Here is a 19,565-nt window from a genome sequence, read left to right as displayed (position 1 = left end):
AGCTTCATGCCCTTGTACATCTGTCTCATGGCTGTACATGGGGAACACTTTCCAACAAATCAGGGACTTATTTATACATCCTGTATCCTACTGGACCTACAAGACTTGGGGCCTTACCTATTGCTTGAGGATTACTTTCATTTTTTTAAACAACTTGCAATTATAACATGAAAGGGTAGCAGAGATACCTCTGAGTGGGCCCTGATATTGTGGTCTTTCTCTTTAGAGCATGATTCTGATTATAAGCTCAGCCTTACAGCTCCCACACTCAACACTCCCCTTAAAATTTGTAGTAAATAACATTGTCCAAGTTAGTGCCGCGTACACTACTCTACTCATGTCTCCTTAGCAAAGCCCTCTCTGCCACAGCTTTGGCTAGAATGCCTTTTGTTTACAATTTCACCAGCTGAAAGACTCTTTTGAGAACACAAAAAAAAAAAAAAAGAGAAAAAAAAAAAGGAAGGGAAAGAAAGAAAGCTGAAGAGGCCACTATGAGGATCTAATCTATGGCTAAGACCACCCCTTGACTGGCAGTCTGCATTGCCATCAGCTGTATGCACCATGAACACATTCGGGTTTAGATCAGCTGTCTGTGCCTTCTCCCTCATTAACATCGATAAAAGCGATGGCCTCTGCCGGGTGCACAGCATTCCTCAGCATACCAGCTGCAGCTCCATCTTAATGCATCCCGTGGGCTTGGAGAATTAATTAGTTCTGATAGTCACCATGTTTCAAAATGATGGCTGTCATAACCCCACAGATAAAATTACACACCCCTGGCATTTTCCACATTGCCCATTCAGGCTCTCCATAGGCTGCCGTTGGCTTCCTCAGATGTATGGCACTGGAAAGATTTAACTTGCCAAACCTTTTTTTTTTTATCTCTTTGTTACGTTCCAATTAAGTCTGTGTTAATCAAATGCAGTATTTCCCAAATATTCCCCCCTCCTTTCCCCAAGCCTCCTCCTAGGCAACTTGATGGTTTGTACCCCCCTTCCTCCCACCTACAATTAGCATTCAGACGTTTCTCTTGGCAGAGCCAAAGCCTCCCTCCCCCTAGGAAACTTTCTTCTTTATGAACACATTTTATCTTTCCCTACCCGGTTGCAAGGTGCTTTAGCCAGTTTCCAAACAAAGAGCAAAGTGACTTCCCTCAGACATGTGGAGCCTCAAACATCCCTGTGATAGTTTTCCTGCTGTGATTGGCTCTAAAACAGAAGCCACATACAGTAAAAAAACAGTAATTCATTTATTTTCTGCTGCTTACTTCCAAATTAGTAAGTAAGAATATTAATTTTAGCTCAATACTGCCCTCACCCTTGACACTCTCTAAGATCTCACTAACCAGGCTGTACCCCTGGGAGAGGAGCTAAGTTGCAAGTAGGGCAGGACATTCAGATAAAAGCAGTACCAGCTTTTATCACACATAGCTCACAAATGTTCAGACTGCAATGAGTGCTTTGTTTTGAAACAGTCTTATTTCTTTTTTATTTCTTCCTCTGAGATGATGCTTTTGCCATATGATTGTGAAATAGCTGAGCTTCGTGTGAGTCTCTGAGAGTTCATCATATGCTGTTCAGCCATCTCTGGTTGAGAGAGCTTTAAATTCTGAAAGTTAAGGGGAACAATATACAATGCAAGTTGTGCAGTCAATAATCGATTAAAAAATTTTTAAATGCAAGAAATTGTGTGATCATCAAAACTGTGTAGAGGAAAGCAAGTACTGCAACCATCATGTATGTCTGCCTCTCCACTTTTTTTTTTTTTACTTTTAAACTGACCTCATAAACCAGTGCCTGGCTGTGAAAAAGAGCAACTGCCTCATTGTAACACTGAAATAAATTGTAGTACAAACATTGTCTTCAAAAACATCTACATAAATGAAGCATCATGTTTTCTCTGGTTGGTTGACATTTTCAGCACAGAAATAGGAGTAACTTGAAGAGAGGCAGTAGGTGGAAGAAGAAAATAAAAGAGCAGCCAATTCACATCTACTTGAAAGCAGGAGCATCCAGTCCAGGAATGCAATAGCAGAGCAAAGGTAAGTTGTGACACACACAAGGATATGCCACAGCACGTGTAGTGACACACACAAGGATGTGCCACAGTATGTACAGTTGCAGAATTACAGCATACACAGTGACTCTTCCTAAATTTTTTCACCAGGTTGCTTGCACCTTGAATGTTTTCAGAGGTACAGGGGTGACTAGCAGCTGAAACACAGAGCATCCAATTGGTTGGAACATCCCCAGGGACAGTTGGCTGAGCTCCTCCATGTCAAACTGATCCCAGCTTTCAGGTGTATCCATGACCACAGCCACTGCCACTCCCACATTTCTTGCTCTCACTTCCCTCAATTGTATCAATATTATTTAAAAAAAAAAAAATCCAAGGGAACAAACTCCACAGAGTCATTTGTATTTTGATATTTGTCATCTAAGGCTTCCAAAATTTTCATCTTCTTGCAGGAACCAAAGATATCCAAGACCTCTCCACCATTCCAACTGGACACAGAATGAGATACAACACAAAGCTAAAATAAGATATCCTGGCTAAAGCCAGGAAAAAGTAAGAGCAGGGAATGCAAGAGCACAAAAGTCTCAGCAAGCTATATAAGCAGCAAGATAATGAGGATGGGATAGCTTGCCACCATGACCATGGAGGAGGACAGCCCCAGAAATACATGGGCTGCAAGGCCAGGACAGGATGAAAACACATCAAGAGAAGGAGCTGGCGGATGGCCAAAGACAAAAGTTGGCGCAGTTGTGCCAACATGCAGAGCAGCACATTGACGAAATCCCTACTGGGGATCTCAGGGGACTCCTCAGCATTCTGTGGCCCTGGCACAAGGGGAGGAAGGACTCAGGTTCCAGCCTGCCGAGAACACCACTATCATGTTTCCAAAAGCAAAGGGCAAAACCTGGCAGTCAGGGCTTCCTGCCCATGCCAACAGCACGCCAGCACACAACACCAGCATGGCTGCTGGCACCTCAGGCCAGGACAGCCTCCTCCCAAGCAAGGCAGTGTGCCAGCTCCCTGGCTGGAGAGGGACACTGCCACACTGCACAGGCTGCTTTAAACATTGAGGTGTCACCTTCCCACACTCTGAGGCCCAGCAAGCCCTGTCCTGTGTGCCAGGGGACCTATTAGCCTATATTTCTGCCCAAAGTAGGGCAGGAGCTGGCCACACAGAATTATAGTTAGAGCCTGGCACAGTCTGTATTTACCCTCCATGAACAAGGAAAATGCCCATCACCAAAAGGAGGAAAGGGTGTCTGGTTCCTCTGGAGCAAGGAAAGTGGCCGTCATGGTAGTTAGTGGGGAGGCCATGCTCTGACAAGGGAGAGGAAGGAAAGGGAAAAAGAGTTTACTTCACACAAATGCCTATACAGGAGGCAAGAGCAGATAACAAGAGAGCTGATGTTGTTGCTCTTTATCTCGATCTACAGGACAGGAAAGGGACGTGCTCAATTTACAGCTCCTTTCATCGCTGTACTGCCTGAAGTGGTAACACAGGTAAGAAACCCATCTGACCTCAAGCTGCTGAAGAAGCTGTTGGCTCCTGCCATCACCCACGCAGGGACCAGGCAAACGTGTTTGCCCAGGTAGCACAGACCCCTCCCAGTCAGACATTCTGTCCATGCTCCAACAAGGCACATCTGCAGCAGAGGGAGGACAAATTTCGCTCCCAAACATCCCACAGAGAATGGGATGTGGCCGTGAGCTATCACCACATGGAAGAGAAGATCCTCCAGGATTCAGCTCTTGGAGAAAATCCTGAGCCATTCCTTCCGCCACGCCAGATTTTACATTGTATGCAAGGCCAAAGCAGCATAAAAGGCCTTGACCTCATAAAAGAGAAACAGCCCTTCTCAGGGACATACATATTGTCAGCATGTACATCACAACCCCTGGCTGCTATCATGTCTGCATAAACAAGAAATGATTTACCTTCCTCATCGTATAGCAGAGAGGAACAGGATCTGATGAGTGCACAGGAAACATCTTGCCCTGCCGTCTCCTACCAGCAATTTTGCAACATTCTGTTAGAGCACATAACAAAAGTAGATTAATTTGTACATTATATTATATCACACTTCTTTCTTTAGGAAAACAACACAAAATTAAAGATAAGATGTTACAAAGCACAACTTTGTATTAAGGCAGTCTTACGGAGTGTCTTCAAATGACTAAAAAAATTATGAGGTCAGGGGCACCAAGAAAAGATGACAATCTGGAGGTATCCAAGTTATCAAATATTTAAGACACAAGAGAGTCTGCCCTTACAAGACTGACCACAGCAGCAGCAAAGAGTAGCACTAGAAAAGAGCTGAAGACCTCTGAGAAGAAAGAACAGTCTTGCTTTTGACAAATCAAATTGTCTGTATACTCATCCCTCCTAACCATATCCAATAACATCTGAGTTAATTTTCCTCTGCTTAGATCCAGAAAATGAGTCAAAATTATTTAACAAAAATAGCAAAAATGGGAGGAAAAAGTGCCCCTTTTATCCAGCTAACCAAAGCTGGAAGATGTTCGTTTGGTCTCCTGAGATAAAGTCCCTAGTATTTCTCCCAAAACCACATTCAGGGGACGCACTCTTACAGTAGGTTAATTGCATGGCTGATAAGACAACTTCAGAGATCCATTGCTCTCCTTTAGATCAGTTAAACAAATGAATGATAACAAGCACAGCAGTTACTCCAGTCCCCTATCAATGCCCACCTAAAAGAAGAAATCCTCTTCTGTCATAACAGTTCAGTGTCCTTCATTTTGTACTGTCAACAGTTTCAGAGAGAGGAATAAATGATCAGAGCCCTGTCAGGATATCCTGTCATTCAGTTAGGAAGGCTTTATTCAGCTTTCCAGTGAAAACTTTCAGCTAATACCCTGCATTTTGGAATCTCTCCTGGCTGGGCAAGCTCTACATGCCAAATCCCACACTCATTTACATTGGGGAACACAAGAGTCCTGTTAAACTATTTACCTAAGAATGCAGAAGGAATAGCACCTCTGAAGAACAATAATTTTATGTCTGAATTTGAGTTTCCATGTTTGGAGGATTCTGAAAGAACAAGAATCCAATTTTTCACAATGGGAAAAAATCCAGGTTTTTTATTCCTTTTTGCTTTTGTGGTTGCAATGAAACTGTGTTCGTCGTCACAAGTCCAAGATGAGGTAAGAAACAGCTTTTTATTTAAGTAATGGATTATTATATGTCTGTATTACTCTGTGTTATAGAGAGACCAGTTACCAGATACTGTATCCTATAGAAGAAAAATCCACCTTAACAATCATTGATGTATATGACACTGAATTATAAACCACAAGTTCTGTAATTCAGTCCTCTGAAATAACAGAAATGCATCTGTTTACTCCCCATGAGAATTTGGCTCAAATGAAATGTTATGAGTACACTGAAAAAGGCTCTGAAAAATGGCAAATGTGGCAAAAGACTGTAGCTGATGCATTTATCAAAAGAAAATTCTTAGGATTTCTGATAAGTCAGAAGATGAAAGTAGAAATTTTTCTGTAGTGAAAATTATCCACTCTACTAACTGCAAGAAGGGACAGCTGTTTCAGATAAGTAAGGAAGAAAAATCTAAGGAATTGAGTTTTTGAAAGTAATTGTACAAAGTTATAAATTTAAGATCTGTAGTCTTTTCGGGAAGTGGTATGTTTGTCATGTACAAATCCTATGGATCTGTGAAATATCACAACATGTGTTTCCATCACCCTTGTAGAGAGGCAGGAAGCATTGGGTCACAAATCTAAACCAGGAGTTCAACAGTGAGACTCTAAACTGTCTCACATCACAACATGAGACTTTAACTTACCGTGTTCTGAAATAAAAACACTTGTAGAAGAGGAAATAGAAAGGCAGAGATAATTGGAGAGGGGGGGAAGGCACTTCAGGTGTTTTGTTGGTTGGTAGTTGGGTTTTTTAAACTGAAAGATATTTTGAAATGTACAAAAAGTACTAGGAAATGTGTTAAATTTATTCTATCTCAAAAAAAAAAAAAAAGTCACTACAAATTCAACTTTCTTTGATTTTCCCTAAAACAAAAAAGGAAATGAAAGAAAGTTGAAATAATACCACCATTCCTAGTGTTGTAGATCTGGTCATAGGGGAAGGGTATAAGTTATTTTTATTTAGATTTTACCTTTTCAAAAATCCCTTTGAATTTTCTCATTCCAAAAATGAAAATCTACGGCATTCCTTCTTTTTGATGACAACATCTGCAATAAGATCATTTCAACCACTAGTGCCAACAGCTTTTCCGCTTCTGGACCTGAATACTCTACAGGCCCAGCAGATTATCCAGCCTCAGGCTTACACCAAGCAAGTGCAAGGAGCAGGGCTTCAGTAGCATACTTGGTAAAAGACTCAGAAAAATCAACCAGCACTCCAGATTTTATGATTCTTCAATATTATCAGTAACGATACCACCCAGTGGAAATGCTCATAGGATTTCATGTGCATGAACTGTGCATTTGTGCTGTTTGGTTCTTACTCCAGTGCATGGGTGCTCTGGTGCTTTCCTTAGGGATGAGCTGTTGAGGTGGTCACACTGGTGCTGAGCACCAGGATTATTGGAAACATTCAAACTCCCTCATGTTGTTGCCTCATCAGGTGGTTTTGGTTTTTGCAACTCATCAGGTGCAGAGGTGCTCTGGTTTGAATTTGTGGGAGCCTGATGCCAAAAAAGCCAGGTCTTGTCCAGTGCTTCACCAGTGCTGGGTTCTGCTGCAAGGGAAGGGAGGCTGCTAAGCCCTGCCAGCATGGTACTGCTCACCACTGCTTTACCAAGTGTCTGATCAAGCTGTGTCCACATCATAGCCACATATGGAAAAAGGTCACATTTTTACTTCAAAGATACCTGAAATGCATCTACACAGCAAGGGGCTTCACTACCCAAACACTTGAGCACTACCCAAATTAGATTTAAACAGTGCATTTATAGACTAAAATTTGACAACTAAATTGATGTTGAAATGTACTTACAACTGGATGATGACAATCAAGGGTAGTCCCTCAGAGGTTATCAAACTAAATCTCCTCATCATGTCTGTGATACATCCTCATGAGCTTTGCTACTGAAATGTTCATCTCTCAAGAGGAGAAACCATAGGGGTGAGGGCCTCATCTGGGACTACCAGGCAATGGGACATGTAGAAAACCCAAGGTGCCAGTGTACCCACCTAGACCAATTGTGTGCTTCTGCAAAGAGGCGTCAGCATCCCACATGTGCCCAGAAGGTCCAGTACTATCTGGACTGCACAGGGTCATTTTGCTGGTTTTTAAAAATCATATTCTGCATTAGATCATTTCTCACCATTTGTGAATTATAAACTTACTTCTACAAATAGCAGGAAGAAAGAAGATGAAGCTGACATTAGAAAGAAGATAAAGCAGCTCATCAAAGACTTGCTGCTTTAAAATAGGTTGACTGTTTAAATGGTAGGAAACAGACACTATATTAGGTATATAGACATTTTCACATCTATGATTTCTACAACCCCAAAATATAACGCCACTACTGTGACAATACCCTAAGCCTTTTCTCCTTTTGTCACCTTCTTGAGTCATTTGTCAGATCTGTATTCTTGAAACTAGGACCACAACAGCAAGGGGCACAAGCCTTTGGCATTTAAGTTATAGCACTATAGTCAGGTTTCCCAAGCCCTTTGGTCCAATACAGTGGTGCTGATAACACAAAGTCCACTTCTGAGAGGAACATGTGTGTGGGAGTGAGAGCAAACTTGAGGTAATTTTTTCAGAAATGTCACTGGGGGCAGAGTTTTTCCTTCTTTTTAATTATTCTTCTCCTATTACAGATGAAGAAGCAATGTGATCAAAAGTTGCTCATTAGAATGAAAACTGAATGTGTACCTTGCTCTTTAAACCTTGACACCCGGTGCCCTGCTGGTTACACCAAAATTACCAATGGGACTGGGATACCAGACTGCAGGTATCTCTTCTGTCAGAGTTTTTCTCTGTTAATGCTGTTCCTCATGAATTAGAAAATGTTAATTCATATCACAAATGCTCTAGTCTATGCGATTTCATTATAGAACATTTGCTATTGGCTTCATCAACTCCAGAACTCAAGCTTCATTCAGAGTACTTGGTGCTTAAACTAAATCAGCAAATGGTATAACAGGAAAATAAACATTGCTATTAATGGTTATCAAATTTTCTTTTGAGTGATATCATATAATCTCTTCCTTGTTTTTTCTTCATACTTGATATGAATGATACAAAAATATATTAAAAATATATATAGTATCAAATTACATTTATGTATTATCCTTATCATATATTATCATGTAAATAATAGATTTTTAAAACTGCCAAGTTGGGGAGGTGAGGGGGTGAAGGGCAGGGAAAAAATCTCAAAGCAAATTTGAAATATTGCCTTTCAGACTGGAAAAAAAAAAAAAAAAGCAGTATTTTAGAGAAAATGCAACTATTTTGAGTTTACTTAGCCTTTCAGTAACTTTGATATTAAATAATTTTTAAAATACTATTTCAAATCAAAACTTACAGAAAAAGGTTGTATTTATGTTGAGGGGGGAAGATAAATATACTATTCAAAAGAAAGAGGATCCAAGGATCTTTTTAGGCCCTTACATTCAACATATGTTTTAATGAAGAAAAAAAGGCAGATCAGTGCAACTAAGCTTAAAATGCTCTTGTCTGACACTGAAAGGAGAAGAGGAAGTTAAGAATTTTATTTTTCCCCATGGGAGGCTTCTAAGTACTTTAAATCAGCTCCAGCTTCTTCTCCTCAGGTATTATCTGGAAATTAAAACACACACACTTTCTTTTCCGGGATGTCGGCATCATTGTGTGAAGGAATTTGAACAACCTGAGTGCTGCCAGGGACACTGGGGCCCAGACTGCATGAGTAAGTTGTTTTGGTTTGGTTGGGTTTTTTTTTAAATATATAATTTGAACAGAAATAAAGCAGTGACTGTCATTCTTTTCAGAACCTATTGCTATGAGAAGTTTGCTCCTCAGAGCTTATTACAGAAGTAGAAATAAACGGCAGTTTTCAGCTAAAACTTAGAGGATTTAAACAGATATTCAAAGCTTCATTTAAAAAGAAAAAAATATAGAAAACTTAAAAAAACTCAGGAAATCTCCGTAATTTTGAGATTTTCAAAACAAATCATTTCAGTCAATGCCTGCAAAATTATTTCATATTTTAAAAGTTAAGATTTTTCAAACTACAAGTTTAAATGTTTCATTTTAAGTCAAAATCACCCTCACCTGTGTCTGAAATATTTCCAAATCTCTTTAGTTCTCTACTTTCTGATGCAGGTAGGGTCTTTTCTTTTAGATCAACTTGAAATAGTTTCTTGAACTGCCAGCGAATCTGAAGGCCATTACTGAAGCAGGGGTAATAAGCTACCCCTTCCTCAGGAAAAGCCTTTCAGCATCTCCACAAGTGCATCAAATCTCTGGCTGCCAAGATAGGCATCAAGACCCAATTCCAAGAGGAAGTTTCCCTGCCCAGCCAGAGTGTTTCCTTCTTTAGTTAATGGTGTCAAGGTCTGTTTCAATGTCTGTGAAGTCCTTTTGTCCACAAAATAGATTTTAAAAAATATAATTTTAGCCCGAGCTATTATTTAAGCAGTTATTTATCTACTAAAGCAAAACAGTCCAACTTTTAGCTACTGCAATAGAAAACACAAGCAAATATCTGAGTGCATAGTACGTGGTCGTGTTCTTCTGAACATAACCACTTGAGGTTGGTGGTTTACCATCCCACTGCCAAATGCAGCCTTAGTGCTCATCATCCCATATTGAGAGTGCCCTGGGAAGCCATACAAGGGACATCAGTAGTTCTGGAGAGGAGCAGAATTCACTGCCCCTGAGTCCAAGCCCTGCCTGTAACACTGCGTGAAGGAAGGTGCGGAGGCAAGGAAGCCCTCTCTTCCTTTGGACAAACTTCCTGACCCCAAAAAGCAAGAAATCAGGGTCTCAGTATTGTTTTTGCTGTCGTTTGTAGGAAGAAAATAGCTCTCTATGTTATCACAATCTTTCTAGTAGGATACAGCACAACTTGAAATGTTTGGAGGAAAGACGGCCCTTCCTGAGGCCAGTGAAAAATCCCTGACTAGGGGTTTACTTCACGTTTAGCATCTGATGGCAAGGATAAAACTAGGTCTTAAATAACACTCTGACTTCCTTAAATGATAGCTGAAATGCACAAAGTGAATGAAAGATGTCTTGTCCCTTTCCCTCCCACGAAGCACACCAAGCCATCCAGCCACACACCAACCCCTCTGTAAAAAGTCATAAAGTCAAAAGGGAAAAGTACCACGTGGGGAAAGGTCCAGGGGGAAAGATCACAACCTTTTAACACTGCCAGTATAACCCAACCCCAGACACCACAGGTGGTGGATCTCAGATGTCCCCTGTCTGTAACTGATGGACTGCAGCAGGAGCTACTCCCTACCCCAGCACTGGTTCCCACTCTGGGCAAATATTTACATGACTCCAAAGAAAAGCCTGGGTACCAACTGAAAGGTGTATGATATGACCAACTGAGCAGAAAGCACTGTAAGACTAAAGGGGGGGTTGGGAATTGTGAAAAGTTAAAAAAAAAAAAAAAAAACCAAAAAAAAAACAAAAAAAAAAAAAAAAAAAAAAAAAAAAAAAAAAAAAAAAACTAGAGGAACAATAATACATTTAATTCTGTGCAACTAAATGGTCCAAAACACATCTTCACAAGTTCTACCCACTGCTTCGGCCTCGCAGGGAGTCAGGTGAAGCAAAGGATTTTAAGAGGCTGCATTTGATGACACTTGGGAGGTGCTGAATTGAACTGCATGAGGCAAAAAAAAGGCCGATAGATTTAAGCTCTTTTGGCCTAGATATGAAGATTTGGCCTCTATACTCTGACTGCTGTAAGAGATAAGCAAGAACATCTTTTTCTCACTGCTTTTCAAAAGCAATCCTCAATAAAAGCAAAGGTCTCACTTCTCCCCAGGGTGGCAGCAGGTGACTGTGCCCAGCATTGCTCCTGTGTCCCAGCACTGCTTCCTGTGGTCCCCCTGGTTGCAGGAAGCACTTTACCTGCCTGCCCAAATTTGTACAACGATATGGTAAATTTGCTAAACTTCTGATAAAGCTGTCCCTTGGTAATGGTATCAAAACAAGAGACAAGATGTAGTGAATACAAGGGGAAGTGTAATGAATGCCAACTGCAAAAAAAGCCTATTTTGTCAACAATTTTAACATAACATTTCCTAGAAGTTATACCATAAACTGAGTTTTCTGTATCTTTGCACATTCAGTAAAGCATCAATGCAGGTAACATTTTCCCACGCTGTGCAAATACTAAAGAGGTGGCACAAGTCCTAAAGATGAGATTTAGGTATTGTACGGTAGCCAGAAAACAAGATTCACTAAAAGCAATTTTAAAGATTAAAGTATATATACATATATATTTATTACTTTACCTCAATTCTGGTTATTTCACCATGTACAAGACAAACTGCACTAAATTTTTTGTCTTTAAATTTATTAGCTTTTCACAAGAAGCTTACCTGGATACAATAGACCTCACAGACTACATTAAGGAATAAACTAAGAAATATTAACAGACTGGTACAAAGCCAAAGCTTTCAGTGAAATTAGATGTATGCATAGGCACATCGACTTATTTACTCATCACTCTGTCCAAATCAAATTCATTTTTATTAAAACTTCCACATTATTTAAACACTCTAAACCAGGATTAAGTTAGGCAGTGGGAGCATAAATCCAGTGCTGCCCAGCTCCACTCACATAGAACAAACTCTGAGACTCTTTATAAGCAATAAATCTACGAGTAAAGTGCAGCAGAGAACCTGTGAGGCCAGTAGGAGTTTGATACAATAAGATACCACTTGCATCTGAAGTATGGTACCTAATGGGAATTCTAATTACAGGAAGGAAGGGCTTATAGAAGAGAGTTAATAAATCATTTCCAAAGAGTGGCTGGACAACTATGAAAAATAAGGGTATCCCTACAGGAGAAAAAACCTGACAAAATTATTTCCTATAAGATACTATAATATACAGTTCCTATAGACAATCTTTTAGTGAAAATTTGAATTTTGAAACATTTCAGACAAAAAATAAACTATTTTTATTTGGAAATATGGTCATTTTCTCTTATCCAATCCTGCTGGCTAGGGTTTTTGTTCAGACTGTCCCACCTGGTATACCACTGCCTGTAATCATGGTTTTAGCAGCAGAGGATCTGAAGAGCATAACACATCTTTGGCACACAAGTTTTCCTAGTGACCCCAGCCCACTGGATGGGATTTGCTTGTGAGATATCCAAATTCTAAATTCCAAGATCATTTGAATCAATTGTCACAGTCCTACCTAAGTAGCGGGGAAAAGGAAAAACTTTCCACATAAAGCAAATGCAATCTGGAGGGCAGGAGGGTAAGTCTTATTAAACTCTAACTTAGTATCAAATGTAATTCTGAGAGCAAATTTTCAATCCATCAGAGTTGTATTAACATACAGGAGTGATCAGGCAAACTCCACTTGCATCAGAAAAGCTAACAGCTTAGAGTGTCTGCAGAGAGAGGTGGATTTTCAGGGACAAAGTCATTTGGTACTTTAGAATAAGAAAACTAATTTTTTGTTCAATCCTTTGACTGTAGTCACTAGCTTAAGTTTACAGACAAGAAAAGACTGTAAACAGTCTTTACAGACTGCTGAATTTGAGATTCTAGTGAAGAGATTCGGGCAGTTGCAAAACAGCAGCTGTCACCCAAAATCCCTGCCTGGCCCAAAACCCTGCAGCTTCTGAGGCTTCCAGACTGTGCAAGGGAAGCATAAGGGTCAGAGCAAGCTGACTGATGGCTTAAACATTGTCATGTCTAGCATGTCCAGGAGGAGCTGCATCACCATGCAACGGGAGAGGACAGTGCTCACAGGGTATAACTGGAAATGGAACGTGCACTTGTCAGGTATGTCCTTTCTTTTAAATGGAAAAATACAATGATAGTACGTAAGCTCTGCTAAGAAACAATGCATGTTTCACTGTATAAATACATTAAAGCTAAGTATTCCAGAAACAGCAGAGAAGATCAGCTTGGAGTTCATTTTTTGCTTGGATTGCAATAATTTTCACACTATTATTTCTTGAGCATATTCAGGTGAAATTCTTAAAAACTTTTTTCATCTTGCCTTTACAAAACAGGTGTTTTGAGTTCCTCTATTTTTTAGAGTGTGTTATTACTTATTACTTTTTTTCCTAATTAGAAAGTCCTTACACATGCAACTGAACTCTCAATACAATGTTCCTTTGCCGAGAGTGCAACATGTAGTGCTTAACTTCAGGCAAAAGGATTTTTTTAAGACAACAACTCAAATTAATCTTTTCTACCTCCCCCTCTACTGGTTGATCTTTTCTTTACATCAAAAATGTTTCCTCTGGAGACATGTGAAAAAGATACAGAGAGAGAAGTAGTCAGAAAATGCAACCTAACAGTTGTAAGACTGATTAGGGCATTAGGATTGATTACTGCAGTTTATTGTTAACTTGATAGTCAGAACATCTGATTTGAAGATCTACAAATTATTTTTAATAAAGGTGGAGGGGGGAAGATTATTCAAAAGACAATGTCTAGATTGTGGTAGTTATTTTTTTATTTGCTGATTGAACTTTCATGTTATTTTCTTTTGGCAGTGAAAGAGGCTATTTTCAGGCTGCTAATCATGTATCTATCTGTACTGAATAGATGAGAAACCTAAATTTTGATTTCTGTTGTGTAATTCACAGAAAGGGTTTGGTGGGACAGCCTGTGAAAAATGTGCTGAAGATAATTTATTTGGTCCTGACTGCACATCAGGTAAGTTTGAGTTTTCTTTATTTGATTACATAAAAGAAGGTGAATGAAAGCTGTATTCAGACACTAAGAAATCACAGTGAAATGCATAGAGGGCCTAAAGGCCTCTCAGGGTAGTGCTACAAAAACATCTGCATCTTGTCTTGAATATCTTTGTTTTAGCCAACAGTCAAATAAACTAAGGATTAGAATCATCCATGTGTTCCCACAGGTATGGCTCCCTGTTGGCCAGTTATCACATTATACATTTTTCAGCCTAAGTTATGGATTTGCATTTGTTTGATCTAAATACAGAAGGTTGTTATGGTGTTTAAAATATTGGATGGGAATATATCAACTGCATAATATGTCATGGCTTACAGTGTTTTGGTAGATTTTCAAGCATATCCACAAACTGAACCATCTGTATTAAGGCATGCAATACTCATATGGTATTTAAATCAGTATATCTGACACAAAAAAGGCCATTTTTAATCAGGCCAAAATCTTTCTAGCCTAGTATCTCATATTGGAGGCCAATAGTTTATATCTAGGAAAAGAGTAGAAGCACCCAGAGACTGTCTCTGAATCCAACTTGCTTTTGCTCTTCACTCTATTCTGTGCCAAGGAGCTCCACCATTCTGTCAGAAGTATAAAAGAGGGTGGGTTTGGTTTAGTTTTGGGGTTTGGCTGGTTGATGATTTCATTGATTAGCCATACTTCTGTCAGGAGAAATGGAACATTGAGGTAGGGACCAAAACTATGTGTATTTTTTTACAGTGTATATGTATCACAACTGTATATATTTATACAACATTTTCCAGTCTCACCTGTTTCTTAATGATCTCTAGTATTTTATTTACCTTCCTGATCCTTGCTGAAAATTAAACTGACAAACCAGGAAACTGCCTGAAAAAAATTAAAACTGTCTCATTCTGAAATGGTAATAGTTGCTTGTTTATCTCTAAGTAAAACTCCCTTTCTTCCCTCAAGATCTACATAATGTTACTTCTGAAGAGTTACAAATTATCTCAATTTAAATAATCTGTATTCGCCTTTCTACACTAATCCTACACCACTGCTGACTCAAAGGCCCTTTTTCCACCAGCTGTCCACTGGATGACAGTGTTGATACACAGAAATGTAACTGAGCCAACATTTTCATGAATATAGGGTACTTGAATTAATTCAATATATACAGGTAATTATTTTCCAAGAAGCTACTAGAGGATTCAACTGCATATTAATTTAAGCAACACTTTACCCTTCAACTTTCAGATATTTGAGCTCCTCCAAGTTTTCCAGAATAAATAAAATATAAACAATTTTTCATTTGTGGCTAACTGCTTTTCAGTAATACCTTAGACATTCCTGGTTTTTATATTATGAGTACAAACATAGGTAAGAAGTTAATAATTAATTAGTGCAGGTGACTTGCAAGAACACAGGATATATTTTTAAGAGAAAGAGGATATGCTACCTCACTGCAGCTTAAACATGAAGTCACCAATACAACTCTGTACATCTTATAGGCTTTTTCAAATGTAACTATAAATGGCCTTTTTAAAAAGCATCATTACCACAATTCAAACAGTTATAACTAGAAAGTTTTTTGAGTATACTTAAGGCTTCAAAAAACACTTACGGCAGGGTTTCATAGTTGCCTGGACTCTGAATGCAGCATCTTGTGTGCTTATTGTCACAGGGTTTATAACCAGAAATGACAGAGTATAGGAAAAGGAAAGAAGCCTGAGACCTATACTGTGATTAATTATGCTTTTAACTAAATAAATTCTGTTTAGGGATGGGAAAAAAAAGTCACAAAACTCAACTCTTCTTGAGGTGTTTGAGAGACACCAATAGAATTGAAGCAAACTCAAGCAATTTGTTAAGAGTTATAAAAATTGTCTGTATTACATGTTATATCCCACTCTGGCTCCAGACTGTATGTCAAATTTTACAAGTTTTATGGCATCAGCAACTAGTCAATTTGGTGTTTATAGTGTGTATCCTGTGAAGATTTTCAGATCTCAGGCTATTAAGACCCTTCAAAAATTAGTATTTTTGAATTTTTTTGCACAAATTTACTGATATGTGCAACTGCAAATACTGATCTTCTCATTAATGGAAGCCTAGAAATTCAGGCACTCAGGTCAAAGCTTGGTTTGGCCAAAGTTATTGGCCAGTACACCCTTTGCTATGAGTAAGCACTAACGATGCCTTTCTGAACACCATTATTATTCAGTAAAGCAAATCCCTTTCTCCATATAGTTTGTGACTGTGTTCATGGAGTATGCAACAGTGGAATTACAGGGGATGGAAGATGCACTTGCTTCTCTGGATACAAAGGGCTCAGCTGTGATCAGCGTAAGTAGATTGTTTCCTATGTAAGATACATTCAGCATCTCTGATACGGTTAGAATTGGTAGGGACAAATGTGAAATTAGTTTCAGGTTAGACACACAAGAGCAACCAAACATACACTAAACCTCAAACCCCGTCTGTAATTCCCATAACTGTCATCACCTCTTCAGTCAGCAGCAAAAAAAGATGACAGCAGTGGGATCGATGGTGCCTGAATCAGGGACACTTTGAAGTGGTTTGCTGCAGAATGCAGTGCCTCCTGACACAGTGTGTGGGCATAGTTTAACCCATCACCCTCTGTTCCTCAGCGATAGCTGAATGTGAGGCCTTGCAGTGCCCTGCAAACTCCAGATGTACTGCCTCAGGTGAGGATGGAAGACGACTGGAATGCACGTGTCTGCCCAACTATCATGGGGACAGTACACGATGTGAACGTGAGTAATTTTCGTGTCTACCTAGTTCTTCGAATACAACATCATTAGTATTATAGTTCAGATATATGGAATGTGCTTTTGAGCCAAATCTCACCCTCTAATTTTTCATGGTTTCATATCCCAAAGCACAAACTAGACTCCTTCAGAATCACATCCATCCAATTGCTAACAAGTTTCAGCCCATGAAACCAGAATAAAGGTAGGAAACCCCCCTGAAATACATAGGGTGCATACGAGGTCATCAGTGCTTACAAATCTACTCCTGTCATATCTCTCTGCTTGCTAAAGTTCAGCCTCAAAGCTTGCTTCCATAAAAATCAACAACGGGGACCAAGGACTTATATTTACTGAACATCCATCATGTAGCAGCTCAGCTCCATCACTGAGCATAAACTCTACAGAAAAGTAAGGCTCATTTTAGCTTTCCTATTTTTCATGAAATGAAGTTAAAGAATCTCAGCTAGAGGAAAAATCCGGGAGTCTTTACAGACTCCTCAACTTGCCACTGAATGCCCAAATTTACTGTATTATGAGTCCAGATTTTCCTTCTTCTACTTACATTACGTCTTACAGCACCAGCTCTTCCTTCTAGACCAATTGCAACGAAGAAAATTGCTTCATCTGACGCTGGAAGCACTATTTAGTAAATGTTGGTTTGGATCAGGCCACAAATGCAATGCTTCTTATTCTGTCTGGAAATACTTGCATTCAGTCCTCTTGGTCCTAACTACGGTGTCATCCTCTCTGCATAGGCTTGAACACCATCCAAAAGCAAGATATTAGCAGGTCATTCCTCAGGATTCCTGAGGTTCTTCTAGTAGGCAGCACAGACAAGTAAGACATAAAGAAAATGCAGAAACCAGCAGAGAAGCAGGATGTTACTATCTCTCCCTCTCTCGGGGTCTATATTGATGCAACCTGCATGGATGCTGATCCTCTGTCCCAGCACCTTTAGATAAGTGGTTTAAGACTGTGTTTTAAATTTGACTGGCTGGGAAGCACAGATCAAAGCTCCTCCAGAGAATCTAAGTATTTAAGTGAGGATAGTGGTGGCTGCCTCAGTCTCAGCTTGGAGGTGACACTGTTTATGCTTGATTTTGAGCATGTGAATATGTGTGTGAGTTTGATTTCACACTGGAACAGAAGAGAAGGCTTGAAAAAATGAAGCTGAGCATTGTCAACTCTCTCAGTCCCAGCTGAGAGGTAAGAAAGGGAAGAGGGGAAAGCAGTGAGAAGCATCACTTTTTAGGTGAGTCCATGGCCTGCCATCTTGTAGCTACACTGTGCACTTAACCATAACCTAAACTGGACACAAAGGTGTATGAAGATGCTTTCCAAGCACTGCTTGATTTTGAAAAAGAACAAGCAATGCCATTGCCTCGAAAAAACAGTTCATGGAAATAACTAATGGTCTTCTAGTGCAGTCCTGAAAATAGAGCAGTGTTGAAGACTCGACCAAAGTACTTGCTGGCCAGTTTTCCATATAGCTGAACTGATGACATTATATTGTTTAATTACCAGAAAGAAAACAGTGAAGGCCTATTGTCTCGAGAAATATTTTCCAACTGATCTTACATGTGCTCAAAGCTCGTACAGACCTCGCACCACCTACCTGACCTTCTCTAGTTAAAACCCACTGCAAACAAGGAAATAGTTGTGATATTTTAATGAGCACGTTACAGGTTTTAATCTGTTTATAACTCAATTTGCCAAGTTAAGAGATCATTTCTGTTCAGAAGCAAACAGTTGGTTGCTATGTTAGCATTCCTCCCTTCTGCCTTCATGCTGCCACCATACTTTGGACTTGGCTGTTATGAAAAGTTTAGTCTACCCAGGCTTTGTTTGGCATAGAGGTGCCCTGCTAAATCCTTGTCTTCAATTTGAGAACTGTGGGCAATAATTAATTTACCTCACTTCTTTTTTCACAAGCTATCAACCCATGTTCCAAAAAGGTCTGCGATCCCAATGCTGACTGTGTTTACCTCGGACCAAATCAGCACAAATGTACCTGCCAGGAAGGTTACAGAGGGGATGGTCAGATCTGCTTACCTGTAGACCCTTGCCAAGCAGCACACGGGAACTGCCCTGCACAGTCCACCATTTGCATCTATGACAGTCCAGGAAAGGTCAGTGTTAAAAGAGGGCCCCAGATGTTTCCTATGGCAACTGCCTAAGAAGAAATAATGCTTTGTCTCCAAAAAGGAGCCATGCAGGTATGGAAACAGGTCTAAAGGAGATCAAACGCTATTCCTAGATTTGGCATAAGCCAAATGGATGAAGAGTGAGTCCCTTTAGCTCCCTTTTCAATGTATATATATGTTTCCTACTCTGAAAATGGGAATGGCAATGGTGTTCTTTTTTCTGAGAGTATTTTGGCTCTGATTTGCCTCCCCAAAATGGAGGCATTGAAATTAATCTTCTCCCAGTTAAATTTTGTCTCTCTGACCACAGAGGGCTTGTAGGACTAGTACACAGGTACCACAGATACACACCTGAAGTCAGTTTATTTAGGAAAGAAGTAATCTGGGTCTTTGGGAACAATCAATGAGTGGCACTTTATATAAACCACACATTATTCATGATGTTGAGAACTGGCTCAGATTTCGGTGTGTAAAACTCACATCATCAAAAAAGCAAGAATTGGGAAGACCATGCCAGGTTTGCTTGGAAACCCTGAAAAGCCAAAAAAGGACTCAATCACTCCGGGTCGTTCTGCAGTTCATGTTCACGTCTCAATGAGCTGCACATAGCTGACACCCACAGGCTGGTGTGTACAACAGCAGTGATGATAAACCTCACTTGTTAATGGTGTGCTTGGGCACTCCTTTTGGGAAGCAGAGGGCTGTGGGCTGGAACAGAGGTAAAAAAATTAACCTAGCCACACTGATTCTAAATGTTCTCTGGTCAGAAAAGGAAATCTAC

At 39.8% G+C, this 19,565-nt stretch overlaps 1 protein-coding gene across 1 annotated transcript in view; it reads left to right on the top strand.

Moving 5' to 3' along the window:
• Positions 1-4,807: 4,807 nt before the first annotated feature.
• Positions 4,808-19,565, top strand: part of STAB2 (stabilin 2) — an 84,125-nt gene continuing 69,367 nt past the window's right edge. Inside the window, exons 1-8 of the mRNA XM_051785077.1 lie at positions 4,808-5,178; positions 7,840-7,973; positions 8,797-8,912; positions 12,899-12,984; positions 13,800-13,869; positions 16,117-16,212; positions 16,518-16,643; positions 18,573-18,769. Of these exons, the coding sequence (XP_051641037.1) occupies positions 5,032-5,178; positions 7,840-7,973; positions 8,797-8,912; positions 12,899-12,984; positions 13,800-13,869; positions 16,117-16,212; positions 16,518-16,643; positions 18,573-18,769 (972 nt within the window). The 5' untranslated portion in view covers positions 4,808-5,031. The remainder of the gene's footprint in view (positions 5,179-7,839; positions 7,974-8,796; positions 8,913-12,898; positions 12,985-13,799; positions 13,870-16,116; positions 16,213-16,517; positions 16,644-18,572; positions 18,770-19,565) is intronic.

This window comes from Manacus candei, unplaced genomic scaffold (genome assembly GCF_025592945.1).
Source record: "Manacus candei isolate 608988 ecotype Guabito, Panama unplaced genomic scaffold, ASM2559294v1 h1tg000018l, whole genome shotgun sequence".
NCBI lineage: Eukaryota > Metazoa > Chordata > Aves > Passeriformes > Pipridae > Manacus > Manacus candei.
Note: the sequence above shows the minus strand (reverse complement) of the source record. Positions and strands in the feature narration are given on the sequence as shown.